The 27,524-nt window shown below is 46.4% G+C and overlaps 1 protein-coding gene across 1 annotated transcript in view; it reads left to right on the top strand.

The window, feature by feature from the left end:
* The window catches only part of CSMD2 (CUB and Sushi multiple domains 2), a 579,918-nt gene that overhangs the window by 291,130 nt on the left and 261,264 nt on the right, over positions 1-27,524 (top strand). Inside the window, exons 7-10 of the mRNA XM_033115124.1 lie at positions 2,422-2,499; positions 7,607-7,694; positions 8,389-8,513; positions 17,717-17,838. Of these exons, the coding sequence (XP_032971015.1) occupies positions 2,422-2,499; positions 7,607-7,694; positions 8,389-8,513; positions 17,717-17,838 (413 nt within the window). The remainder of the gene's footprint in view (positions 1-2,421; positions 2,500-7,606; positions 7,695-8,388; positions 8,514-17,716; positions 17,839-27,524) is intronic.

The raw sequence follows: 27,524 nt of genomic DNA, 5'->3' as shown, positions 1-27,524 counted from the left end.
AGTGTGGAGGCACCAGGGAGAAGATCTCGGACGATTCTGATGGGGCTGGATTCAGCCCTGCTCTCTGACGGATGACGGAGTCACAGGAATGCTTTCTCTGCCACACTGTATCAACTAGGCTTGAATAATGCATCTTCCCCGACTAACACCCTCTGTTTAATAATGGGTCCATGTTGGTGTTCATTGGAGATTTTCCTGCTGGATACACATGGAGAGTAATGCACATTTATAAAAAGGGTTTGGATGCTTATTGGGAAGCAGCGACTCTGGTAGTAACTGCATTCTATCAGGCATTCAGCTTAGACAGCAGTTTGGCAGGGGACAGATCCTTGGGGAGCTTTTGGATGTAGGCAGAGAGGGGGGTGGGAGGGACTGGGAGATGGCTCCCCTGTGCACCTGGTCTCTGTGGGCTTTAGTTTTGGAATTGGCATGTTACCTCTAGTACAGAGTGAGTACCTGAGTGTTCAGGGCCTGAGCTGTGGAAAGGAAGCTGCTGGAAAGGGCCACTGGTGTCTCAGGGATTGCTTTGGGGCAGGTCTCAAGAGAAGATGCTGAGACTGAGTCAAGAGAACAGCTGCTTCCCGGCTCTGTGACCTACAGCCGATCACTTAAGCCACTTAGAACCCTGATTTTATTATCTGTCAAGTAGGTACAATAACTACTGGTCAAGGTTGTGGAGCATAGAAGGACCAAATGAAAGGATTATTCGGGGCCCAGTGCATCTCAGGTGCTATTCTAGGTATCGAGGATACAGCAATGGACAAAACAGGCAAAAATCCCTGCCCTCATGGAGCTTACATTGCAATGCCGAGTGACAGAAATCACTAAGTAAATGATGCCGTGTGTTAGAAAGTTAGGGAGATAAAGTAAGGATGGGGGTCGGGGGCTGGGGTTGGAGGTGTAGGTGTAGACGGTGTGGTCAGAGAAAGCCTCCAGGAGGAAATGGTGTTTGCACAAAGGCTCCCGGGGCAAAAAGTAGTGAGTCATGAAGATTCCTGGAGGGGAGCATTCCAGGGAACCAGCAGGCGGAAGCAGGACCATGCCTGGCATATTGCAGGAACATTGGGGCGGCCTGTGTGACTGGAAAAGAGTGATTGAGGTCACGGGCAGGGCAGGTTTGTCTGTGCGGGCTGTTAAAGACCGGCTTTTACTCCGGGAGAGATGGGTTGCCTCTGAAGAGTTTTAAGCAGAGGTGTAATATGGTCTGACTTATGTTTTAAAAGGATCCCTCTGGCTCTTTTGTTAAGAACAGACGATAACGGGGCACGGAGGGAAGACGGGAGGCCACGGCAACAGAGGGCAGCAGTAGTGGAGAGCGGGACATGGAGATTGCATTTGGATATATTTGGAAGGATTAGCTGAAGGATTAGCAGCGTGTGTGGGTGTGAGGGAAGAAAGGGGTCAGGGATGCTGATCTGAGTAAAGAAGTCATGAGACGCTTGGCCCAGGGCCTGGCACATAGGGCGTGCCTGGTCACGATTGTTGCTACCACTGCTGGGTACCAGGCTGAGTGGGGCTGAGTCACCTGGCAGGGCCCAGCTGAGAGATGGCACGGGCATCTGGGATTGGACAGATATACCAAGCCACCTGACCAGAGACAGGATGAAGCCTTTGGAGGCCGGCAGAGTGCCTCGGGGAATTAGGGTACAGACATGGGGAAGTTGATGGATTCAGAGGGAATAATAGCCTTTGCAGTTGTGGAGTTTCTGGCTGTGCTATTTGGCCAAGGCCTGATGAGCTGTAGACTGGACTTAGTGTTGGGATCAAAACCCAGTTCAATCCATCAGGCCACCACCTGCATGAGGCTCCATCTCCCAGAGGCCTCCAGCGTTCAGCTTCTCCTGCCCACAGGAGGTCAACTGGTATGGGCTGGGCTGATTGGCTCCACAGGTTCCCCATGCTCCTGCGCCAGCCATGACTTCTCCCAGTGATGGCAAAGATGCCAGAGGGCACGCCTAATCCAATAGGCACTTTTCAAATCTTTGGATTTGTCAAGGCTTCCAAAATTCCAATGTCTAAACCCAAAGTCAAGGCGTGAGGACATATATTCTACCTGTTTCATGGGAAGAAGGACAAAGTCACATTGCCAAACGTGTGGATACAGAAGGGTGACAATCTAACACACCCTGTCAGGGCCGGTTCAGGGACGGAGCAGGCCTGAATCTGCAGGGGGCAGAAATGCAGGGCTTCACGTGTAGACGGGAGATCACCTTGTCTGCCTCGCCGAGAGGACCGGCAGTGATAGCAGCTCATTCTCCACGTCTGAGACCCTGCTGCACTTGAACGCTACCCTTGGAATAGCCTTGCCAGAGGTGCTTCTGGCTTTCACCCGCCGTAGAAGGTCCTAAGCCAAGAGAGAGGGATCATTCTAGAGAGACCCAGTCACGGGCAATAACTTAAACTGTTTTCTCTCCTCTCTAGTCAAGAAGCAAATTGAGTTGAAGTCTCGAGGCGTGAAGCTGATGCCCAGCAAAGATAACAGCCAGAAGACATCTGTGTGTAAGTGTCCACCCGCTGGCCCGCCAGCCGGGCCTCTTGCTCGAGGTCAGAGCTACTGGCGCTATGACCGTGGGGGAGCCATATGATGCTGGAATGATTTCCCTTCAATCCTGCTTCCCTCCATCCCGGGCTCTGCGCATGGACACGCTGACCTCGTGGCCAGTGAGCAGCCCCCGGGCCTGTCCTGGGCCTGCTGCTCCTCCCATTTCCCTCCTTTCTCTTTATCCCTCACTTCCCATTCTACCTGCAGTCCAGGGAGTCATTACTGCTCCATTTCTCTCTTTATTTTTCCTTTTGAATCACTTCCACCTGCTAAAACAGTCCTTTTCCTGGCTCCTCATCTAGGAGTCAGTAACCTCCAGCTGGGACCTTGGAGGCTGAGGGGCCCCAATTCCAGCTCCCAAGGCAAGATTGGGAAGGGGAGAGAAGGAAATGCCAAGTAACCTCCACTGGGGTCCGTGGACCTGGCTGGGCAGAGCGGACTAGAGGATGGGCGTCCTGCCCCTCGGGCCAGTGGGGCAGTGCTGGGCTCTCTGCTTAGGCATGGGGAAGATTATCTCTATGGGAACATGTTCCTGCTATTGGTGTCTGAAAGATTAAAAGGAGGACATCCAATGCTGGGGAATGGGCTGGAATATCACCCCAGAAATACCTGATTGGAACCTGTGCTAAGGGACTTTGGGGCTAGAGCACAGGAAGGGGTTCGGGAAGGTTCTGGGCCACTCCAGAAGGCTGGTCTTGAAAGCAGAAGAGATTTTCTCCAAAATCCCTGTTTTCATTCTGGAAGTGAGTATGGGGAGCCTTCCTTGGTCCCCGATGACTGGCCTTCGGTTCACTGCCTCCTCCCCTCCCTTCCTTTGCCCTCTGCGTCTCTCATCCTTCAGTCTTTCCCTCCACTATTCTCCCTCCTTCCTCCTCACCCTCTGCTTTCACCATTTCTCTTCTCCCTCTTGACCGTCTCCTTCCATCTCACCTCCACATGCTCACTTCTCTTGAGGGGCTGGAAGTACTTCCTGAGAGAGACAGAGAGCCGCCCCCGCTGGCTCCAGAGCTCTGTGCTGTGTGCCGTGGGGAGCGGGGCTGGGGGCCAGGCAGGTCGGTCCTGAGGCCCCAACGGACCCGAGCCTGAGTGTGAGATTTTCTCATGTCTTTCAAGTCCTCCTGTTGAGATGGGGCACCACTCCTCACCTCTGAGGACCATCATCTCTGGTCAACGCGCCCCAAGAGGCTGGATGGCAGAGGGCAGCCAGGGGGCCCTGTATCTGTGCTTGACTCGGGGGCCAGGGGAAGAAGCAAAGAGCAGGGAGAGCTGAGGGTTAGGCCAGGAGTCTGCAGAGAAGGCTCCAACCGTGGCCGTGGCCCTCACAGGCTTTCTTTCTGTAGCCACAGGAAACCAGGTGAACGGAGGCAGGCACAGTTTAATTTCAGAGTTCGCGCTGGAGCCAGAGGCAAATTTTAAGGAAACGGCCTAGATTGGAAAGAACAAATTTTTATCCCAGTGTGTCTTTAGGTAACTGTGTTACCCAAGGCACTAATGTCTCAGTTTCCACATCTGTTAAATAGGGATGCAAAACTTTACTCTTCCTTCCTCCCGAGGATGCTGTTGAATCTAAGATTGGCTTCCTTGACCTAGGACTTCAGGAGGTCCATGAACTCGATAAACGTGACATGTGATGTTGTGGGTGCATTTTGTGGGAGGAGGGGGTCCATGGTTTTCGTTAGCTACTCAGAGGTGCCCAGAGCTCCCTCAGAAGGATGAAGAAACCTTATTCCTTCTAATGAAATAATGCAAAATTCCTTTGAAACAATATGCGTCTCTCTATAACAAGGTACTGATCTCCATTTTGAGATTTCCTCAGAGAGGGATGGATATGTGACTTAAGCTGCCTCAGAGGCAAGTAACCAAATGTCTGCAGGTGTCTGGCCCTTTGTGTTGTGCCCAAATTCCCTGTGAACAGATGTCCTGAACTTCAGGGAAGGAGTGGTCCACACTTCCATATCCGGGACCCTGCTCACTGCCTTCACCAGACGGTGACCTTGCACCTCTGGCCACCAGTTCTGAATGCCCACGTGCCATGCCTGCCTTCCTGTTGGGTAGAAGGCATTGCCTTTCTGAGCATGTCGTGGTTTCTTCCTTGCCATAGGGATCCTCATGGGATAAGTTTCACCTTTCCTTCTCTTCCTTCAGTCTGTAGCCAACAGCAAATTAATTCCACAAACATAAACGGCTGGTTTTGATTAGGCAGCGGAGGTTGGAATTAAAGCAAGAGAGGGAAGAAAAGCTCTTGCCTCCGTAATTCAGGCAGTAAACTGCTCCCTACGCCTTAAGTGTCCTTGTTTCCCGGGGAGCCTTGAAGTCCACATGGAGCTGCTGTCGTCTGAGGAAGACAGGGCACTGGGGGGTGTGAGTGGCTCACAGCTGGACTGATAACTTCCTGGATGGCACCTGAGCCTTACTTCAGGCTGGCTGATTAAAAGGGAGGCAGCGGGTTTGCTCTGTATGTCAGGGGCTGTGCTTCAGTGGGTGGGTTATGCCATGGTCTCTCCTCTCTGGTCCAGATGCATCCACATCCGTCAGCCTCCTGCTCTGTCTGCTTACTGGGTGGTGTCAGTACCGAATGAGAGCAAGAAAAGGGGGCAGGACATTACTGTCCATTGTTAACGTGCTAGCAGGAGGCTGTGCAGTTCCCATGCGGTGGTCGGCAAGGACTTTGGGATGGGTGTGGTCGGTGGGCAGGGTGGCGTAGGCAGTGCCTAAAAGCTGAGACGTCCTCAGTGGAGATGGATCACGTGAGGCTGGCTTCCCAACAGAGGAACCTCAGGGACAGCACAAGACTCGCCACATCATCTTAGAGCAGAGGCTCCTCTCTCTTTCCCACCCCCCTGGAGATCCTGGAGACCCCCGTTACCTCCTGCCTTCCCACTGCTTTGAAAACACTGAGGCTCCCGGAGGCAGAAGCTTGCTCTGCTTTTGGAGATGGCACTTCCATCTTAGCCTAGAGGCCCCTGGACTGGTGGGAATGGTGACGTTGTTAAGTTTAGGATGTGAAAGCTTCGGAAGTAGAGATGTGGCAAGGAAGAGGTTGGGCATAGGGGACAAGCGCCAATAGGAGTGACTGGATTCAATCTGGCCATGTGGAATGTTGGAGAAAGGGAGGCTCACCAAGACGCCTTGAGTTCATTGTCACACACCCAAGAGGGGACCAGCCGTCCGGCGTGAGCATACAGTCTGTCCAAAGCCTCAGGCTCCCTGGGCCGACCACACCCTGGGGTACCCGGAGGTTTGAACAGAGTCGACACCAGGCTTCTAACTGTAGAAATGAGCGTCAGACTCAGTGAGTCTAAAATGGGACCCTCACAGGTCCCCGGGCCACAAACTCCCCTGCTCCTGCGCCCCACACCCTAGTCTTACATGAGCCCAGTTGATTCTTTCTTTGCCACGCCCATTTCCACAACCTCATGTCTGTCCCCACTTCCAGGCTCTTGTTGCTCTTTACCTGGCCAGTCACAAAGCTTCCTAACTCATCTCGCAGTAACTGGCCTCCCTGGGAGCCATCCAGATCTTCCCATGCCCTTCCCCCTCTCAGGACTACTCTTCAGTGGTTCCCATCATTTTCAGGAGCAGACTCGAAGCCCTTAAGAGTCTGACCTCTGAAACCTCACCTTCTGATCACTCAGCACCGTCCCTCCTATTCCGGTCACACTGGGCAACCCCAGTTCTGTTGCCATGTTTCCCAGTGTCTATCTGTCTGCCTGAACTCCCATTCCTGTGTCACTACGTATACAAACCCTACTATCTCTGATGATCCATGTTGAATGTCACCTCCTCCAGGCAGCCTTTCATGCTTCTCTCAGCAATATGAAACGGGTCCTCCCTCTGAATTTCCCTGTACCTGCATTTTTCATTAGTTCCCCATTGTGGTTTTGTAGTTTGTTTCCGTGTTTCATATCTTTACTCAACTGGGGGCCCCTTGAGGGCAGAGGTCATAATCTGACATCTGACATTGGCATCTCCCATGGTATCCAAAATAGGGTCGTGTATACAGTAGGTGCTCAATTAATGCTTGTTGTGTACTCATGTGCGGGAATGAGTGGGTCAATGAGTGACGGAGGACGTTCCTTATATTGTGGGACATTGAGTGGGTGGGGTGGAAATGGGCCAACTCAGGGAACCTCAGACTTCCTGTCATCCCTCGTCTCGAGGGTGCTGTTGGGATCATGGGACTGGTCCCCTGGAATCCCCAAAGCCAGGAGTCCAGAAGTGTGAGGGGGTTCCAACTTCATGAGTATGAGCACCTTCAAGAACAACGCACCAGCAGGGGCCAGAGGAGAAAACGAGCTTTGTGTATGTCCGCCGCCCCGACCAAGCTCCTCCTTGAGGCGAGATGACTGTGCACACGGTTTTTGCAAACAGGACCCTGGGGCTGGCGAGTGTGAGAGCATCACAGCACCTGCCAGAACCAGCGCAGGTGCCATCTCTGCTCGGTGCCCTGGGCCGGCGGCGTTGAGCGGCGGGGATGGGCGCTCTGGTTACTGCTCACTCTGGCTTGAGAAGTGTCTGACGGGAAGAGGTTTCTCAACAGAAATATCCATGTTGAGCTAAAGTTCCTGCTTTGAGCTTCTTCAGACTACCGCTTTCTCTTACATTCTTTACCGTTTCTGATCACGCATTCACCTTTTGTTTAACTTTCTTTGAGGTCATTTCTCCATTTGGGGCTGAGGTTGGGGGGGGGGCTCATCTCATCTAGAATCGCCACCCCAGGATTTGAAGCTCAGCGTGGGGAGGTCACTGGGAGCTGTTGGTCGTCCACCTCTGGCCATTGGTGTGGGACGAGGGAATGGGGTGGTTGTTGGTTTGGGGTGCCTGCCTCTGAGCCCACGTGCTCTTGATGAATTTCACTTGGACTTTGATCACAAAGGAATTTGTCAAAAGCAGCTCCCCACCTTTGACACTCAGGAAACCCAAGTCTGATAGACCCCAGCAGCACGGCCCATCATAGCAGGGCCTCATTCTGTCTCCGCGTCCACCTCCCACCCTAAGACACTGCCCGGGCTGGTGCCTTCCTGCGACTATCCATCTCTATATATGCTGTTTTTTGCCTTGTAGTAACTCAGGTTGGTGTGTCCCAAGGGCATAATATGTGTCCAGACCCTGGCATACCTGAAAGGGGCAAAAGACTAGGCTCGGATTTCAGGTAAGATCTGTTTGGGAAACTTCCTAATTGCAAGAAGGGTGGGATGCACTGTTGGGGGAGAGACAGGGGCTGGCCTTCCTGGAGGCAGAATGCAGAGGATGGGGAAGACACAGGACAGATGCCTTCCAGAGAACAGCCGTTCTTTCCTGGGCCAGTCCTGGGGACAGTGCCTGTGCCCGAAGGGGAAGGGGAGGGCTGTGGACTGCCAGTGTCACTCGGCACACTTGTACCCAGGTACAGAGCGCTGCTGTCATCAGCAGTGACGTGCCAGCAGGTAGCTCATGACACCGATAATCTAGGAGACCCTAGGGCCCTGAGATGGTGCATTTTGCAAAGTTTCTAACTATCTAGCACCTTCCCATAATCCTCCATTGTCATTCAAGTTTATGTGTATCATCCACCCACTCTTAGCTGTTCTAATTGGTACTTACTTCAGAGGATTGCTGTTTTGCTCACAAAGTCACCTTTTAACTCCATCCTAAAATCAGTGGCAAAAAAAAAAAAAAGGTTAAGAGCAGATATTCCTTCCAAGGGAGGTTTTAAGTGATAACATAGTAGAGATTCAGGGCCAGAAGAGAAATAAGGTTGGTGTGGTACTTCTTTCTGGAAGCAGGAAGGATTCAGGTGGAGGGGGACGGGGTGAGGGGGCCGGGAAGGCCTAGGGGTTGAGCTCCTAACACACCTTGTCTTCCAGGTTAGGCTCCAGCGTCCAGTTCACCTGCAATGAGGGCTATGACCTGCAAGGGTCCAAGCGGATCACCTGTATGAAAGTGAGCGACATGTTTGCGGCCTGGAGCGACCACAGGCCTGTCTGCCGAGGTGAGGGAGCCCCAGGAAAGGGGAACTGGCCAGAAAGTTGGGCTGGGCCTGGAGGACAGAGCCCAGCTCCTAGAGCCTGGGGTCGGGCTCTCATCCAGACAGGCTCACCCCACTCTCACTGCTCCCCAGACCTCGGATTCTGCATTCATTTACTAATTCACTTACATTTATTTACCACCTTCTCTGTATCAAGGCTTTTACTTGGATGAGGAGATCTAGAGGTGGGGCCCCTGCTTTACATGGACCTTACAGGCTAATGGGGAAGCCACATAGGAAGCAGGTTGCTAGCTCATTGCACAGAGGAAGTCACCCTTATAATGTCACCTTTAATCCCTCCATTTTACTACATGTACATCCTGAACCCTGAATCTCTACGCCCTTGTTTCTTTCCACATACTCAGCAATATAAAGATCTGAACTTCTAAAGACGCTCTTAGCTAAGCAGAAGTATGTGGACCATGGTCTCAAAAGCTCCTCTATTCTAACCCCACACTTGGGCGTCTTGTTCTCAAGGGCCGTGCAACCCACGTATGTCCCCAAATATCACATGAACCAAGGCTGGTCTGGCTGAGCCCCCGCCCCCCAGAAAGTCTCAGCAGACCTGCGTGTGTTCCATCGTTAGGACAGTGCAGCAGCGGCTCCTGTGGTAGCCTGGCCTCATCCTCCAGGGCACCGGGAGACGGCTTTTAGTTTCCTACACTCTGTGCGCATTGCTCTTCTTCCACTGTTTGCACACATGACCAGGTGTCAGTTCTGGGTGCAAGAGCAAACACTCACTCTGGAGTTTGTAAACAAAACGAGCAGTTGCTATTTCTGGTGCCCCTTTGGAAGGGAAGGTACATTGCTCACTATAAAGTTACATTCTGGATCCTTTCCATTTAACAAGGAGGTTCTTTGACTTTCTCCACGCACGTGCATCACAGTAAAATTCATGCAGAGTAAGGGGTCCAGGACAACTCTGATCACAGGCTACACTGAGGAAGGGACAAGGTTGGAGCTGAGACCCACTCCCTTCTTGAATGTGTCGATAGGTAATCTGGAAGAGGGTCATGAACGTCTTTCAAATAAGCCTTAGATTTATTCATTCTCACTCAACTTTGAAGTGGCCTTGATCCACAATTAATATAAAATACTTTGAGTTCCCACTGATTTTAGATATATTATTTCAAAGATGCTACTTAGCTAATATTTTTTAAAAATCAAATAAAAGAAGAATTCTTGGGTGGAACTGTCAGCTTTGCCACTAGCTGGCCACCAGCAATTTGGCAAATCACTGATTTCCCTGGGCTTATTTTCTTACCTGTAAAGGTAGGTAATGGTACCGACCCTACCCATCTTGTGTTCATGTGAGGGTCAAATGAAGTTGTGGATATGGAAGCACTTTTTAAATTTGGGAGTGCTAGACAAGAAAAGAAATATCCTGGTGCTGGAATATAAGCTCTACAGGGCAAGGACTTCTGTTTTGTTCACTGCCTAGAACAGAACCTGGCACATAGTAGGTCTTCAGTAGCATGCGTTGAATGGATGATTGAATGAATGAATAACTGAATAGCACGTCACTCTGATTCCAGGGAGCCAGACACCAGCCGTGTAGAGGCATAGACTTACCGAATCTGAAGACCAAGGCACCCTGTGTGCGACCCTGTTATTTTAAAATTTGTTTTGAGGAGCCAGAATAACAGTGCCTTTAGGCGGTGATGAAGTCTGACCTCTGTCCGTGATTTTTCCATAGGTGGTAGATTGTTCTCTTAGTAGTAGTGGAGGTTTATATGAATATGCCCAGGGTGAGGAAGGACTGGTATTTCGAAAGGAAGTTCACAGTTGAGTAATATGCTTATCTTTTTCTCCAGAGGTGTCATGTACCCCATTCAAGTCCCTTTAGTGATTTTGACCCACTGGACTCTTGATTTCTCCGCCATACTGTTAACTGAGCCTTGGGCTAAGCTTTTTCACATCCATTCTCATTCCATCCTCTGCCACAGTGAAGCGCAGAAAAATCGTGGAAAACATTGCCAGGCAGAATTGGGCTCCAATGTAGCCATCACCACTTTTCAGCTGTCCTTGGGCCAGTTTCTTCTCCCCTCTGAGTCTCTTTTTTTTTTTTTTTCCCTGCTAAAAGCCTGTTATTGATGAGGAACCTGGAAGAGGGTCATGACATTACTTCATGACATTCGGCGAGGACTAGATGAGGCAGCGGACCTGAAAGGCTCCTTTAGAAACACCCCAGCATGTCTGTGAGGCTTACGTGCACACCTTTGGTTTAAACTGCTCAGCACTGTCGCGGTACAGTTTCCCCAAGCCTGGCAGCACACCCACAGCCTCTAGGGGCCACGGGTTCTTTTAGATGCCTGTTCCCTCACTGTCTTGCCCAATCATTTTATAATCACCCGGTTTGGGAGGCACACAGACTTTGATCTGGATCACAACTCTGCCCCCTATTAGCTTGCCAGCCCTGGGCGGGTTCCTTCATCTTTTTTAGCCACAGGGCACTCATTAGTGAACTGGGAAAACAAAACCTCCTCTGCCTAGTGATGGCAAAATTCCAATAAGCCATGTGATAGGAAGTGACCAGCACTGACTGTGGTGGAGAAGGGATTTTCAGTTCAGGTTCATTGCCTGCCGCTCACCCTCTCCCTTGTTCTCTCCCATAGTTCATTGCGAGGGAAGGAGGGAGAAGGCAAAGGCTCCTGGTCTGGACTTGGGTGCTCTGTCCTGGGCTCCCCTGAAGGCCAAGGGCTGAGATAGACATTAGATTCAAGGGTCCTTTTATTTTGGCAGTTTTAAAAGTTTTTTCTCTTAAAACCTCTTATTTTGAGTTTTCAGTGAACTTCACTTTAAAAATAAAAAGGGATAAAACTCACTTCCAGGACAGCTCCACTACTAAGCTGGTTACCAAAAGATCACGTTCTTAAAAGGATTCACCACCATACACAGTGGTATTACTTTTCCTCTAATGCATTTAAATTATGATTTGATTTTAAATATTCATTTTCAACACAGTTAATTGCACTAAAATATGAGGCCTGGCAAATAATAGGCCCTCGACAAATGTTTAAGGACGACCTGAATGAATCAGTGATTGAAATGAATGAACAATATGGCGCTGTGCCCTCATTTTGGAATTTGAAATCAGGGATTCACAGGTCTTTCTTTTGTTACCCTCCCACCTAAAGAAATAAGCTTCTGATTTGACTCCTAGAAAATTCCGATCATTCAAAGGAGATTGAGGGCCACTGAAACACTGTTAGACGAATTCTATTTCAGCCTTAGATGGAGGCAGAGTAGTAAAATGTGGGGCTTACCAGGCTTGTTTTACATGTGGAGGCCAATATTTTAAAAGAAGCTTTTTCAGAAGCTCAATAAATAAAACAGATGCAAGTGGAGTGTCTCTCATTGAAGCAGGGGCTGGGGACTTGGAGTTACCCTTCCCCTCTACTCTCGCAGCCGCTAAGCCCCCTCTGAGGAACCCTGAGGCTCCGGGGAACACTGTGTGTAAACCATGGACAGAGTGAAGAGGAAGAAATTGACAACCAGGAGACCTGGTTTCTTGTGACCACAAATTGAGGTTGACAGAGGGTAGAGACTGAGTACCCGCCCCAGGTGAGACACTTACAGTTACAAAGTAGATAATCAACAGAAAACAGCAATACATTATGTTTTTTCCTTTGTGGAGAAACCCACTATTGGCTGTATAAATATATATGTTATATATTTATTATTTTTAATATATATATATATGTATCGGTGTACAATTAAAGATTGTTTTGGTGGCTAGAACTCCAGCCTCAGCCCTGAGACCTCAGTTCAAGTTTCAGCCTTGCTATTAACATATTGTGCAGCACAGAGCAGATTACTGAAATGTTCTGAATCTTCTCCCTCCTCATAAAATAGTGAAACGTGGGAAATATGGCACAAACTGGCTGAATTAAATGCCATGAAAATTACAGGTGACTGTCTTCCTTTTTGGTGGCCTTCATAGGATTAGCTTCCTGAGCCTACTCCTTAGACACTAACGTTCAGAGTTTGGTTTTCATCTTCCTCCCCTTCCCTCCCCTCCCATCCTTCTCCCTCTTCCCCTCCCCGATTCCCATCTCTGCTCCACCCTTACACCCACCCTCCTCTCTCCTCCTCTGTAGTTATTCTCTCTAGGTGACTCATTGACTATGCTACAATACATGCCCCATGGCTCCCTTAGTCCCTTACCTACATACATGTACTAATGATAAAGCTCCCATTTGTTGAGCTATTTATACTTGTATAAAGCATGGCAGGAGGCATTTTTTCATAATTTCTTTATGAAGAAAGTGGCAATACCCATTATTTTATGTTTAGCTCAGGCTTGGACTGGTCAGCCAACTTGCAAAGGGCACAAAGCGAATCGGTTGAGCTGGAGTTCAAACCCTGATTCCAAAGCTCTCCCCTACTTCTTGAAAATTACACCTGGACATCCTTCAGAGTCAGTATACTAGATGGAACCACATAGAACAACTCCTCCTCCGCCACTTTTTCGTAACTTTTATTTTGATTTGAAATTGTAAACTCACAGAAAATTTGCAACAAGTGTGTAAAGAACTCCTGTATACTCTTTACCCAGATTTAAACAACTACTTTTAAGGAGTTAATGGCCAGTCAGAGAGGTAGGAGAAGAGCCAAGAGGCACTGTGGAAGCCTATGAATGTGAGTTTCACCAAGGGTCAGCAGGGTCATGTCCTCCAGAGAGGTCAAGTACAACGAAGATGGGAAAATAACCACTGGGGTTACATGGTTCAGAGCAGTGGAGAACGTTTGAAGTTTTCCCCGTAAGGAATTGTTGAGGAAACTGAACAAAGACACGGGAGAAGACTTGCTTGGGCCAAAGTTTCAATTACCATGGTAAGCCATGACTGTGTAGTGGTACCGTATTCTCCTGGCAGGACCCTGGCACCCGGGATGAGGGCTAGAGAAAGCGGGAGGTAGAATTAACCAAAGGCAGATAATGAGAGTGTTACGGTAGCTATCAGTTAGGGTCTTGAGGTCCATCCTGGGTAGTGAAAGAAGGGTCAGCAGGGAATCGATATATGGCGAGAAACGAGAGAGCCAGAGGGCTGGAGGGCCCTGTGATTTAGGGCAGCAGGTACACCGAGACCAGAGTCACTCTGCTGGGTGCATAGGTGGCAGGGGAGCGAGTAGGACGATGGAGTTTAAGATCTCCACGATGGACTCTCCCGGTCTCAGAACAGAAGACGCCGGGCGTGGCTGAGGCCGTGGACATGGTTGACTTTGGGCAGGGGCACCGATCTCATGAGGAGGGTCTTGCCTCTAAACAGCGAAGGGACTGAAGGGAAGGAGATGAGCACATAAGCACAGGAATGGGGAATGAGGGCGAGGGTGTGCCTGCCACATGTCCCCTCTTTCATCCAGAAAGACTGAAGCAAAGCCCACAAGGGAGAGTAAGGGGCGGGAAAGAGGTCCCAGGGGCACGTGGAAGGCTGGGAGGAGTCTTTGAGCAGAGTGGGGGAGTGACTTAATAGAGCTACATGTCAGAGGCGCTAGGGAATAGCCAGGATTTTCTGAGGGGGGTGATCATGCATTTGTAATGATGTCTGCCTTCCTCCTCATGTGATTTTTCTCCAGAAAAGCTCGACTGTAGGGGGGCAGGTCTAGAGAGTGTAAATGGAGAGGTTCATCCACAGTTGATGTCTTCCAGGCAAATGATGAAAGGAAAACGGAACAAGGGTGTGTGGCGGCAGGTGGATTTGTAAGAAAACGATCGTAATGGTGGACCATGGGATCTACCGTGTTTTCCCGAAAATAAGACTGGGTCTTATATTAATTTTTGCTCCAAAAGACACATGAGGGCTTATGTTCAGGGGATGTCATCCTGAAAAATCATGGTAGGGCTTATTTTCCGGTTAGGTCTTCTTTTCGGGGAAACACGGTAAGTTGAGTAAGGACCGAGAAGATGGGGAACTGAAGGGTGGGGAGAAAATGTTGGTATCAGTGGAGTGAGATCTAGGTGAAGGTCAAAGAAGAGTTCCTCCAGGGGTTGAGCAAGTGTTTTGCAGGACAAAATACTGGATGGAGGGTGGGAGAAAGCTCTCCACTCCAGAGGGCTACAGAGGAGGCAGTGGCCTGGGAGTGGGAGACGGGCTTCAGTCACGGCAGAAGTTGGAGCAGGAGGTACTGAAAGATGTTGCAGATGCAAGTCAGGTCTGTTTGCCTGAGAATTGGGGATGAGGATGTGGTTCCAGAGGACGGGAAAGGATGAGGAGGCAGGTAGTAGGAGGAGAAGCAAGGCGAGGCAGCAGGGAACAGTGTGGAATAAGGTTTGGGGAGCAGACAGAAGACCAAGGCGATTCCATCTGGAGCAATTTCCTGTTTGGTACCAAGTTGTTTCGGTGCCAGAACTGGCTGTGGGTCCAGGTGGTGACCCCCTAAGGTCCCCTGGAATACTGATACTGTTCTATGGTGTCATGATGTCCAGAGGAAGAGAGACAGTGGCTGCAGAGCTTAAGGGTGGAAGGGCCCAGAGAAGTCTCCCGCCAGTTATCCAGCAGAGCATTTCATGGGAAAAGGGAAAAAGAGCAACGTAAACATGTGTCTATTCATTTATTCAGACCTTGTCTGAGCATCTGCCATGTTGCCAGCCCGTGTGGGTTGCAGCCATGAGCTAGTTATCCATCTGTTGGTGGGATCCCAGGAGCTGGCTGTTCTGGAGAAAGTCTGCCTGTCCACAGACTCCCTGACCTGGCCCAGAGCAGAGGGAAGAAGTAGCTGATACTCCATTCTGAACCTATTTGGAGGTGCTCCATGCAGTGGATGGAGCACCTCAAAATATATGAGGGCCTCGAAATAGTTGCAGATTATAATATTTTAATGAATTTCCTCTAAGCTTTTAAAGTGGTAAATGCCTTTTGGACCTGTTTTCTTTAATTACCTTCAACATATTTCAACAGCCTGCAAATACCATCTAACTTTTGGAAACAAGTCCAGGATAAATTGAGTCTGAAGCTGAGGCCTTTTAAGGCAGCAAAACCTGGCTTTGCAGAAGAGCTGTAGAATGTGCTGGTGGAGGTTTGTAAGGATTCCCTGCAGGGCTGGGGTTCTGAACCCACAGGTCCTCCGCAAAGGGGGGCTGGGATCATGGTTTGGGTTTTGATGATCTTACTGTAATTTGTTTAGTAATGCTGTCAGTCTCACGTGTGGTCACAAGAAAAAACATCCTACATGAAGAAACTTCAGGAAAGGTAGAAAAAAGATCTTTGGCCTTGAGAGAAGTCTCGGGCATAGTGAAAGGAAATGAACATGGCATTGGGAGTCTGACCGTCCCGGCTCTGACAGTGAAATATGTTGAAGGTAATTAAAGAAAACAGGTCCAAAAGGCATTTACCACTTTAAAAGCTTAGAGGAAATTCATTAAAATATTATAATCTTTGTTGAGCACTGATGATGTCCCACGTCCTGAGTGAGCCTTCACGTCCGTTATCTCCTATAACTTCATCCTCACCATGCCTCGACGAGGTGATATCAGTAGCCCCATTTTACAAATGAGGAAGTAGAATCAGAGTGGTTTTCTAACTTACCCAGGCGTAAAGAACCAGCAAGTAGACTTAAAACCCAGAAGACTAAGCGGGTAAACCCCACAGCCGGTGCTCTCCTCACCTGGTTGTCTCATCAATCTGTGAATCTAAGTGTTTCTTAGCACAGGATTCCAGGAGCAATCAGATGCCCACTGGAGCAACGGAGGACAGGGTTCCCCTAGGGCTTTGTTCAAACTTGATGCAACCGACATTTGAGCTCAGGATGAGGGAGAAGGTCCTTTAGGTGCAGGACTGGGGAGAGCTCCCAGCAGAAAGGTCCTCGCTGAAGGAGATGAACTGGAAGAGAAAAAGGAGCACTTCTGACCCAGCAGCCTCTTGCAGAAAACCCTCTGACAACACTTGTTCTCCTTGATTCGAACTGTTTTCATACCTATTTCCTCCTCTTGCCGGTGGCCCTTCAGAGAGGAGCGTTGTGTCTTAGACATTTTTCTCCCGACGCTCTGCCCGGCCCGTAAGCAGCACTCAATAAATGCTGCAATGAGTGAGCGCAGGAATGAGCTCATGAAATGAGAAGAGATGAATTATATCTGGGAGCTGTGGGAAGTGCTTCCCAGGCCCTCCCAGAAAAGGCTTCGCAGGACAGGTGTATCATGGCCTACCCACACACCGAGAGGAGCTCTAGGATATTTTGCCCCATCAGAGGAAACCAGGTTTGACACCACTTTCATTTTATCTACTTAGGCGTGTTGAGTTTGCTCACTATATCTTTATTGTTGGGTCCTTTGGCTACAATTAGGATGAAGTGCCATGTGGGCAGCAACGGAACAGGCTGATAGAACGCTTTATTAAAATAGCGGAGCACTCAACGTTGAAGAATGAAGTGGCTAGAACTAAAGAACACGGTTTTAAAGAAGGCAAACACCTAGATACAATGTAGCACCTTAACTGTTATCAATCACTACTTAATCTAATTAGTTTGGAAGCTATTTTAAAGAGCTTAATTAAATTAAGCTGTGATTGATAACACTTTATATCTACTTGAGTAGAGCACTTCTTCTAATTGACCTTGAATCTTTACGCTTCCAGTCAAAAGCCTGTTTTAGGCATGTGCTGAGTGTGGGGAAGGAACTGGGAAGTCCTTCACTGGCGCTGAGATCACCCTGGGTGCCTGGCACTGGGCTGAGCTGGGGGCCTTGGCAGAGTCCTTGGGCACAGACACTCTGTGACCTAATGGGCTAAGGACACCCTGAGATTCAACTTCAGGAGACCTGAGAGCAAATGGGGAAACACCGGCAGGTCAGCAGAACAAGGGGTGGGCAGCTTAGCAGGCCCAGAGGTGCCTGGAGCCCACCTCGCTTTTGCTCAATAGAGGATTGCTAACCTACACCCTCTGGGTGGACATGAGCCGCTCGGTCCCAGGGACTCACGGGACGGAGGTTGCTTAGCCTGACCGTGGAAGTTCACCATGGTCTACAGAGCAGAAGGTGCACACCTCTGTGCTCCAGAAACTGTGACTTCTCTTTGAGCTTGCTGAGAACTATGGGGGAAGCAAACAGGAAGCAGAACGTTATGTCTGGGGTGGGATTGTACAGATTTCAGTCTCCAGTGGGCTGGGTGGGGGTGGGAGGTAGGGATGGAACTGGACCTAGTGTGAACTGAAAGGCGTGTCCTTCCTCTCTGCAGCCCGCATGTGTGATGCCCACCTGCGAGGCCCCTCGGGCATCATCACCTCCCCCAACTTCCCCATTCAGTATGACAACAACGCACACTGTGTGTGGATCATCACAGCACTCAACCCCGCCAAGGTAAGGCTCGTGGGGAGGGTGCGGAGTGTCCTGTGGCCAGGGCTGGGTGGGGGACTGTCGGTCTACCAGGAGTTTCAAACCCAGCATTTGCTTTGGGTAGATTCTCTGCAGACAATTCTTAAAAATTGTTTTTTATTAAATATCGAGTCAATAAAAAGCATATTTGTAAAATATCAAATAAGATACAAAGAACATCAGTACAACAGATACCTGCATAGCCAAATCACAGCAGACTTCGTGATGCGAGTCTCTCACCAATCCCATTCCATTCCCTGTCCCTCAGGTAAACACCACCTTGAGTGTATGCTTGTCATTCCTCTGCTTTTCCTTATACTTTCCATGTAAATGTGTCTCCTTAAAAACACATTGTTTAGTAAGCGAGCATTTGAACTTCATATAAACGTCATTGTGTCGTTTATGTTCTTCATCAGTTACACTCAGAATTTTGTGTTCCCCAAGATTTCTCTTTGATGGGATGTGTACTTCTCCACTGCTATGTGCATCTTTTCACCTGTTTATTTCACATGTAGTTATTTTTCCTGTGACATGCCCTTTGTTCTCTCTCATAAATTTTACCAAGATCCACAAAATAACCTGTTGGAATATTTGTTTTAATTACACCAAAACTATAGATCAATTGGAGAAGAACTGATAGGCTTGTAACACTGAGTTTTCCACTCCCCAAGTGTGGTATATCTCTCTCTATTTACTTAGAGCTTTCAATAAACTTGTGTAATTTTTTTCTATTACAGACCTTGTACGTTTCTCAATATATTTACTCCTAGATATCTGCTATTTGTTGTTGCTGATATAAATCATATCTTTCAAAATTTTCATTTTTTACCTGCTTCTTGCTGGTGTTTAGAAATACAACTAATTTTTATTATTTGATTTTTTTATATATAGCAACTCTCTTGTAATAATTTATCTGTGAATTATCTTGGGTTTTCTACAGAAGACAGTTATCTGCAAAAACTGATGGTTTTGTTTCTTCCATTTCAATCCGCGTACCATCTCTTGATTCTCTTTCTTGCCCCAGTGTGCAGGCTTGAACCGCCGGTGTAATGTCAGATCATGGTGATGAGGGCACATTCTTGTCATTGTTTGATGTTATATCGATGTTTTCACTTCTTCATCATTGAGTATGTTTGCTGAAGGTTTTCTGTAAAATGTATAGTTCCTTTCTAATCCTAGTTTTCTAAGAGCTTTTATTGTGACTGGATGGTGAGTTTTATCAACCAACTTTTCTATATCTATTGATATCATCATATCATCATATGATTTGCTCCTTTATTTTCTTAGTGTGGTGAATTACATTGGTTGATTTTCTATTGTTTAAACCAATCTTGCATTTCTGGGATAAACCCAACTCAGTCATTGAGTATTATCTTTTTTGTACATTCCAATATCTGATTGACTAATGTATTCTATAGTAGTTTGCTTCTATTTTGTTAGTGAGATTAGTTTTTGTTTTGTCTTGTTTTGTTTTCATATTACCCTTGCCAGATTTTTTTGTCAAGATACTGCTAACCTCATAAAATGATTTGGAGAGGGTTTCCTCTCTTTTTGTCCTATGGAGTTATTAGTGGAAGATTGGAATCATTTTTGTCTTAAAGGTTTGGTGGAACTTTTCAGCAAAACTGTCTGGGTCTGATGTTCTTTTCTTGGAAGATTTTAAACTATATATTTAATACTTTAATAGCTAAAGAACTATTTAGATCATCTATTTTTTTCTTGAGGCCATTTTATTAAGTTATCAAATTTATTGACTATAAAATTGTGTATACAATCTCTTATTATATATTTTTATTCTCTGTTTCATTTCTTATTTTGTATCTTTTTATAATCAATATTGCCAGAAGTTTCACATTTTATTATTCTTTGTAAAAAAAAAAAAAAAACAGTTTGGATTTTGTTAATACTTGTTTTGATATATTTATTTTCTATTTCATCCCCTTATGTTCTCATCTTTATTTCCTTCTTTCTATTACATTTGAGTTTATTTTGTTATTCTTTTTCTAATGTCTTAATTTTGATGCTTAATTCTTTATTTTTCAATCTTACTTAAGCATCTAGTACTATAAATTTCCTTCTAAGAACTATTTTGGCTACATTCCCACAGGTTTTTACATGTAGTATATCTGTTATAGTTTAATTCAGAATATTTCCCAATTTCTATTATTCTTTCATCTTTCATCCACGACTTATTTAGAAGTAGTTCTTAATTTCAAAACAAAGGATTTTTTTCAGCTGGTTTTTCGTTACTGATTCTAAAGCTTGTAGTCAGAGCTTGTCTGTATTTGACTCATTTGAAATTTATGGAGACGTGCTTTTTGGACTAGAAATGCTCATTTTTCACATATATTCTGTGTGTGCTTAAAAAAATAAACTGTGTACTTTGCTGTTTTTGTGTTCTAATGTGTCCGTTACATCAAGCCTGTTAATTGTGCTTATATCATTTATATCTTCATTGATTTTGTCTTCTTGCTCAGGCAACTGCAGAGGAAGGTATATTAACACCTCCCATTGTGATGGTGGATTTTTTCTGTTATTCCTTGAAGTTCTCTCGGTTTTTGCTTTATATATTTTAGGACTGTGTTAGTAGAGCTTGCAAGTGGAGAATTACATATCTTGCTGATGAATTGAACTTTTTCAAAAATGATTGTGTAATGACTCTCTTTATCTCTTTAAACATTATTGTAGTAATGTTTTGATCTGAAAGTTCTTTTCCCAGCTATTACATCAGCTTTCTTTTGGTTTTTGTGTAATAAATCTTCTTACTTTCAACCTTTGCACTTCTTAATGCTTTATACGTGTTTTGTGTATAGCTGGATTTTTAAAAACCAATTTACCTTGTAAGGGGACATGTTAGACTATCAAAATTATACAATCATTTCTATTATTTTAGGGTTACCCTAAAATATTAATATGCATACTTAATAAAGTCTAATGTAAATAGTAATTTTATGTTGCTCCTGAAAAGTCAGAGGTCTTAGAACACTATGACTTTAATTAATCCTTCCCAATTCATATTCTGTGATATGTGTATTTTCATGTTTGCTCACAAGTCGTTATTGCTTAATAAAACCAATATCCATTTAGATTTATTGACATATTTACTGCTACTTTGATCACTATTCCTTCTTGCATTTCAGTTCTTCTCTTTGGAATTACTTTGTTTCTGTCCAAAGCACATGCTTTAAAATTTATTTTCCTCTTGATGACAAACTTTCTTAGTTGTTATTTGTCTTAAAATGTCTGTTTCCCCTTGTTCTTGAAAGAACACTGTTATTCATTAGATATCCTATTCTTGGTTATTATTATAAACTCTCTGCTTGTGGAAATATTATTCCAATGTCTTCTAGCTTCTCATGTTGCTGTAAGTTTATTGCCATTGCTTTGTATGACAGTCTTCTGGCTGCCTTTGTGGTATTTTCCTTATCTTTAGTATTCTGTAGTTTCACTATCATGTGTCTAGTTGTGGGTATTTTGGTATTTATCCTGCTTTATTTTATTAAACATCTTGAATCTATGAATCGTTTCTTTTATCAGTTTGGGAAAAAATTTAGTCATTATCTTTTCAACTGTTCCCTCTCCTTTATTCCCTCTCTTTTCTGCTTCTGGAAGTCTAACAAGGCATGTTAATCTTTCTTACTCTATCTTCTGTGTTTCTTCTATCATATTTTCTCATGTTCGTTCTGTTCACTAATTCTCTGTTCAGCTATGTCTAACCTCGGTTGAGTTTATTCACTGAAGGTTTCTTGTAATTTCAGATATCATAATTTCATTTTTATGAAGTTCTATTTTGTTCTTTTTCAAATGTTTTTCATCATATTTGTAGTCTCTTTCTCCTTATATTTTTAGATCCTTCTTTATTTCTTTAAATATGTTAAACATATTTATTTTATAGTCTGTTTCTGTTAAGCCCAATATCTGAAATCTTTGCAAGTTAGATTCTGTTGTCTGTTGTTCCTCACCTCTTGCCCCCAGAACCATGTTTCCTTCTTTGTTGTATAACTTTTGACTATATGGTTAGAATTATAAACTTTTGGGGAATTATTCGAGACCTGGTAGAAGGTGGTTTCTTCCAGAGAGAGTTTACATTTGTATCTTCCCAGTGCCTGGTGGCATTACCAGCTGGAAAACTCTTCAGACTAAATTCTCAGTATGAAGGTTTAAAACCACCCAATTAATCTGAAGGCTGCAAACCCAGATGAAGGAAGACTTATTGTAATGGAGTCTCAGGGGGCATTTCTGTTTTCTATCCAATCAGTCTCTAAAGTTCTGAGATAAACAATCAGCCTCCAGATCCTTCCAGAGGGTAGTAATAGCAGATGAGAAGGAAGATAGGCTTATTTCTAGTCCACCCTCATACTAAGAATACATCTTTAACCAGCCCAGCTTTATTCAGGAGTGTCATATTAGAGTCTCCCACCTTGGGGGCCCATGACCTTTGTCTCTTTTCTACCAGGGCCTCTCTCCATCAAGGTCCTGAAAGCCAAAACTCTACTTCACCAGTTTTTTTAAAAATGCTCTCAAGGCCAAAGCCAGATTCATGCTCTGAGTTACATTTTGGGTCCCTACAGTAACTGGGTTTTGGACCTGAGTATTCTTACCATATGAGTCGTCTGCGACTGCCATGACAAAAATATAGCAGACGGGGTAGCTTACACAGGAGACATTTATTTTCTCACAGTTCTAGAGGCTAGAAGTCTACAGTCAAGATGCCAGCAAATTCAGTTTCTGGTGAGGACTCTCTCCTCGCTTGTAGATGGCCTCCTTCTCCCTGTGTCCCCACAGGACGAAAGGCCATTTCCTCTGAGCACATGCAGAGAGAGACTCCCTGGTGTCTCCTCCTCTTCTTATAAGGGCGCCAATCCCATTGAGTTAGGGCCCCACCCTTGTGACCTCATTTAACCTTAATTGCCTCCCCAAAGGCCCCATCTTCAAATACTATCACATTGGGGGTTAAGACTTCAACATATGAGTTTTAGGGGGACATAAGTCAGTTTATACACTAACTGATGAAAACCATTTTTTTCTTTTAAAGTTTTACTCAACATTTTAAAATTGTTTGGTCAAGTTGCCTAGGACCACAATGCTGGAAACACTGCAGATTTTCTCTGCAAAGCATTTTACAAAGAAAGATTCAAACCATTTGATGATGAACCTAGTCAAGGGAGAGGATGTCCCAGCCATGTGGGGGCACAAATAGAGCCTCGACCAGAAGAAGGACTTACTAACATGAGGTTATGAAGTTGTTGACTAGAGGGCTCTTTCTTGGGCTTTGTCAAAGATGCTTGTCTCTGTTTTCTTTCAAACCTGAAGGAGGGGTACATGGGGAAATGTAGGCAAGGCCTGAGAATTTTCTGAGAGATCACTTGATTCTCTCCGTAGAAGGCCTAGCCTTGGCTGGTGTTTGGATGTTAATGGCCCCATATGGGTCACTCTTCCACATGTCCTGCAGGAGGTCACAGCAGCCTGGGTTCCTGAAGCCAGCCCCTCTGTGGGGGACTCCCTCAGCGTCAAGCTGTACAGAAGGGTGTTTCTAGCATTTCCACAGGTTTTCAGTGGGCTTTAGATAGTCCTGGGGGAGCCTAGAAAGGCTGAAGGACATCCCTTCCTGACACCAGATGGGAGAAGAGCCATGAAGCACCCAATGCAGAAAGTAGGGTGTAAGTATAGAAACTCAGTCTATGACTTAAGAAGCAGAGCTGCCTTCCTGCAAACCACAGGGAAAGTGGATAGTGTGTTCCTAACTAGCCCACAGGAGAGATACATGTGTGTCCAAGGACTGCCTGTCCTATCACATTTGGGACACCTCCTTCAGCAAAAAGCACAGCCTCTCCAAGTTCCCAATATGTTTGATGAGATGAGCATCCATTCATTCCTTGACTATAGCTATGATCTCTCCCTTGAGGAACGTGCACAGAGGAGAGAAGACAAGTATGACAATAAAAAGCCAAAGTACAGATAAGTGCCAATGAAGGTGTATCCCGAGTGCTATGGGAAAACCTAGGAAGAAACCACTAGTTGGAAGGTCAGGGAAGTTTTCACAAAGGAGGTTACCTTCGAGCAGGGTTTTGAAGAATACGTAGGCTTGGAAATCAATAGCTCAGAGTGGACGCATGTGCAAAGGCACTGAGGTTTAGAATAGCCTCTTCGAACTGAAAGTAATTTACATGCCTGGATCAAAACGAGGATGGAAAGGTGAGCAGGATCCAGATCATGGTGAACCCACATGCTTGCCGTGGAAACTTAGGTTTTATTCTGAAACAGATGCTTAAGGATAGAAGTGTTAGACTGTTGGTAATAACAGTAATAGCCCTCTTTTATTATATGCTTATCATGTGCTGAGCACTGAGCTAAGGCGCCTGTATAGATGGGCTTTTTTCAGTCTTGTAATATCGTGATTGACTCAGTTTTAATAGACCCATTTGATGAGTGAAGAAATTGAATCATGATACGTCAAAGGTTAGTACATTTTTCCATAGTACATAGCCAGTAAGTGGCAGTGCCGGGATTTAAACCCAGTCTTTCTGGCTCCATTGGCCATGCAATTAAGTAGCTGTCTTGTGCTGCTGGGTGGAGCAAGGTCTAAGAGTAGAGGGCAGGGAGTGGGATTGACAACATTGGGGTCAGCCTTGGGAAGATGAGGCCATTCTTCTTCTGAACCAGAGCAATAGCAAGAAGGCCTGACTGTTTGAAAGATTGCTCTGGCAGGAGTAGAGAGGGTTATAGAGGGGGACTAGCGGGAGCAACACCAGTAAGGAGGCTGCAGCAGTTACCCAAGTAAGGAAAATGGGGCATCGACCAAGGCTTTGGAAATGTGGAAGGGGAGACAGATTTGCAAGAGATTTAGGGAATGGGATGGCATTTGGTGGCTGATTGGATGTGAGGAGTTCAGGCAGAAGGAGGGGTCTTATTCCACATTGTATCCCAAGTGACCAACATGTGCCTGGCACACAGTAGGCACTCAGTAAACATTGACTCAATTAAGAAATGAATGATGCCTCAATGCTTTCTGACGTGGACCACTGGGAGGCTGAAAAGGAAATACAAGAGGAGGAACCTAGTTTACAGTGGTCAAGAGGGAAATATGGTACATTTGAAGTGTCTGTGGTTCATCCAATGGCATTTGGATACACTGGTTGGAAACTGGATAAATCTGGGTTCGAGAGAGAGAGAGTTGGGTGTTATCTCATCACCACAATGAGTGGGAAAAGAAAACTAAGGAATGGACAACCTTTCCTGGAGAGAGCAAAGAGAATAAGAAGATTCAGAATGGATCGGGGAGCACCATCCTTACAGGTGAAAGAGATCGAGTGAAAGAAATAGAGAGCAGTCTGAGTGGTAGGACAATCGTGCTATAAAACCAAGAAGAGTGTCCAACCAGGATATGTCTGACAATGGCAATGAGAAAAGTCTAGTTGGAAAAGGACTAAAGAGACCGTTGGCTTTGGGCCTTGGAGGACGACCTTTCAGTCGAGCTCTTGGGGCAGAAATAGCAATGAGGTGGAGGGTGAACGGATGGGAGGGGAGGCCAGGAATGTAGACAGCCCTTTTGACAAGTTCCGTGGTAAAGTGAAGGGAGGAGAAAGGGCATGTGAGGGAGGTATGGTGGAGAGAAGTTTGGGGCTACTTAGGGGGGGGTGTGTGTTTAAAATATTGGAAACTTGCATAGGTTTGTAGGCTGAGGGCAGAGCAAGCAAAGAGGGAGAGAGTGAAGATGTAGGAGAAAGAGGATGGTGAGTGAAGGGGGTTCTGAAGTGAGAGGCCAATGGGTTTGCGAATACAGGGCCTCCCTTTGCAAGAAGTGGGTGAAGAGGTGTGCTGTGAGGAGACGGTGTTGAGAGGCTTGCTTGCAGAAAGGTAGCACAGGACACACGTCCCTTGGTCTCTTCATAATCAAGGAATGGTTATGCATCCCAGGCACCTATATATGTGTGGATGCGAGGACCCTTCCTGGAATTCCACCCCCCTTGTAGGACCTCTGCTGCCTGAACTTGGGAGGGAGATGGGGATGTTCCACTGCCCAGGTCTCCCCCCGACCCCGAGGGCAATAAGAGAGTCCAAAGAGAGAAACAAAATGATGTGGTGTGAGAATGGCCAACAACCTATGTCCCGATACCAGCAGTGACCGATCGCCTCCAGCTGTGCAGCCCTAGCCCTGTGGGAACAAGGACTTACTGTCTTATTGGGGATGCAGGTGATGGGTGTGTCTCTACTCAATAAACTAATAAGAACCACTAAAAACATCCCAGTCCATCATTCTGGAAGTTTGGCAGATTCAGGGGAAAGGGCCAAAAGAAGACTCAGAGCAAGTGACGCTGGCCTACTCCACATTCTCCCTTTGATTGGCTCACTGTGGGAAATGTAAACCCCGTCTTGGCCATTTGGGCTATCTTAGACCCTGTAGTGATTCCGCCCACAATACTATTTCCCCAATTTGGTTAATTATCAGAAATACCTGGAGAGACTTTAAAGACACAAATTGCAAAACTTTTTCCTCAAAGATCTGATTCAGTGGATCTGGGATGGGTATCCCTGGTGGTTCTGACCAGCCAAGCTTATGTGATAAATAACAACCCCTTCCCTCCACACACACCCCACTCAGGAAACCCCAGCTTCAGCCACACCGAACTGCTTCATGGACCACCTGGCCCTTTAAGACCTCGTTCTGGGTACCTCCTGACCTTCCCTTCTCCTCCAGGCAACTTCCTATCCCCCTTTGCGACATAGTCCAAATACCCCTCGTCTGAGAAGCCTTCCTAACTCTACCAGGTCTTGCTCCTTCCTCTGTTCCCAAAGCACCTTTTGTTTGTGTGTGTTTCACGTTGTGCTGTGTTTAGATGCTCTCTCCCCATAGCTCAGGGGCGCCCCGAAAGCAGAGTGGAATTTTATATAGTATTTCTTCGGCAGTTAGCACAGTGCTCAGTACTGAGGAGGAGCTCAGCAGATGTTGGAATGTTAGTAACTGAAGAAGGAGACCTGTTTCTGTGTCAGGTAACTTCTCAGATATAGCCCCACCTCTGTTTGGCCCCAGGGCCTCCTCTTGTTAGGACCTTTCAGCTCAGCCTTGTGAAAGAAGATCGGGCTGCTGAAATTTCTGTGGTCAGGACTGAAAGCCAGACCAGTGTTAGTGCCCCCTACCTGCACCAAGCTGCCTTTCTTTCAGTTTCTCAGTATGAACTCAAGACATTGGATTCAGTGTGCATATGAACAGCACTGGATTTGATCAGCAAAGTTCATTTACCTTTGCTAGAAAAGAAGTAGAAGTGAGGCGGGAGAGGCAGAGCGAGACAGGCGAGGGAGGGATGAGCTCGTAAGGGAGAAGGAGGGGGCATGGAAGGGAGAGAAAAAGGAAAGCTCATTTCATGAACTTCAAAGCCAGAGATAATAGAGTTTTGAGTATTCACTCCTTGAGGATTATCAGTGTCGCTCTTCCCTTTGTAGACCTGAAGAATTAAAAAAGAATTCTCCAGGCAAGTGATCGCTCAGTAGTGCAAATGTCAGGAACACCTTCGTTGGCCCATTTGTTCACTCACTTACTCATTCAGCAAGCATTTCCTAAGCCGTCTCTATGCTAGGCTCTGTGAGAGATGCTAGCTGGCCATCAGAGAGGTCACGTGTCCCCACAGTGCATTTTTCAGAACTATGTGGCTCTAGAGGGACCTTTTAATGGC

The sequence above is a fragment of the Rhinolophus ferrumequinum genome, chromosome 9 (assembly GCF_004115265.2).
Source record: "Rhinolophus ferrumequinum isolate MPI-CBG mRhiFer1 chromosome 9, mRhiFer1_v1.p, whole genome shotgun sequence".
Taxonomy (NCBI): Eukaryota; Metazoa; Chordata; class Mammalia; order Chiroptera; family Rhinolophidae; genus Rhinolophus; species Rhinolophus ferrumequinum.
This window is presented reverse-complemented; position numbering and strand designations above follow the sequence as displayed.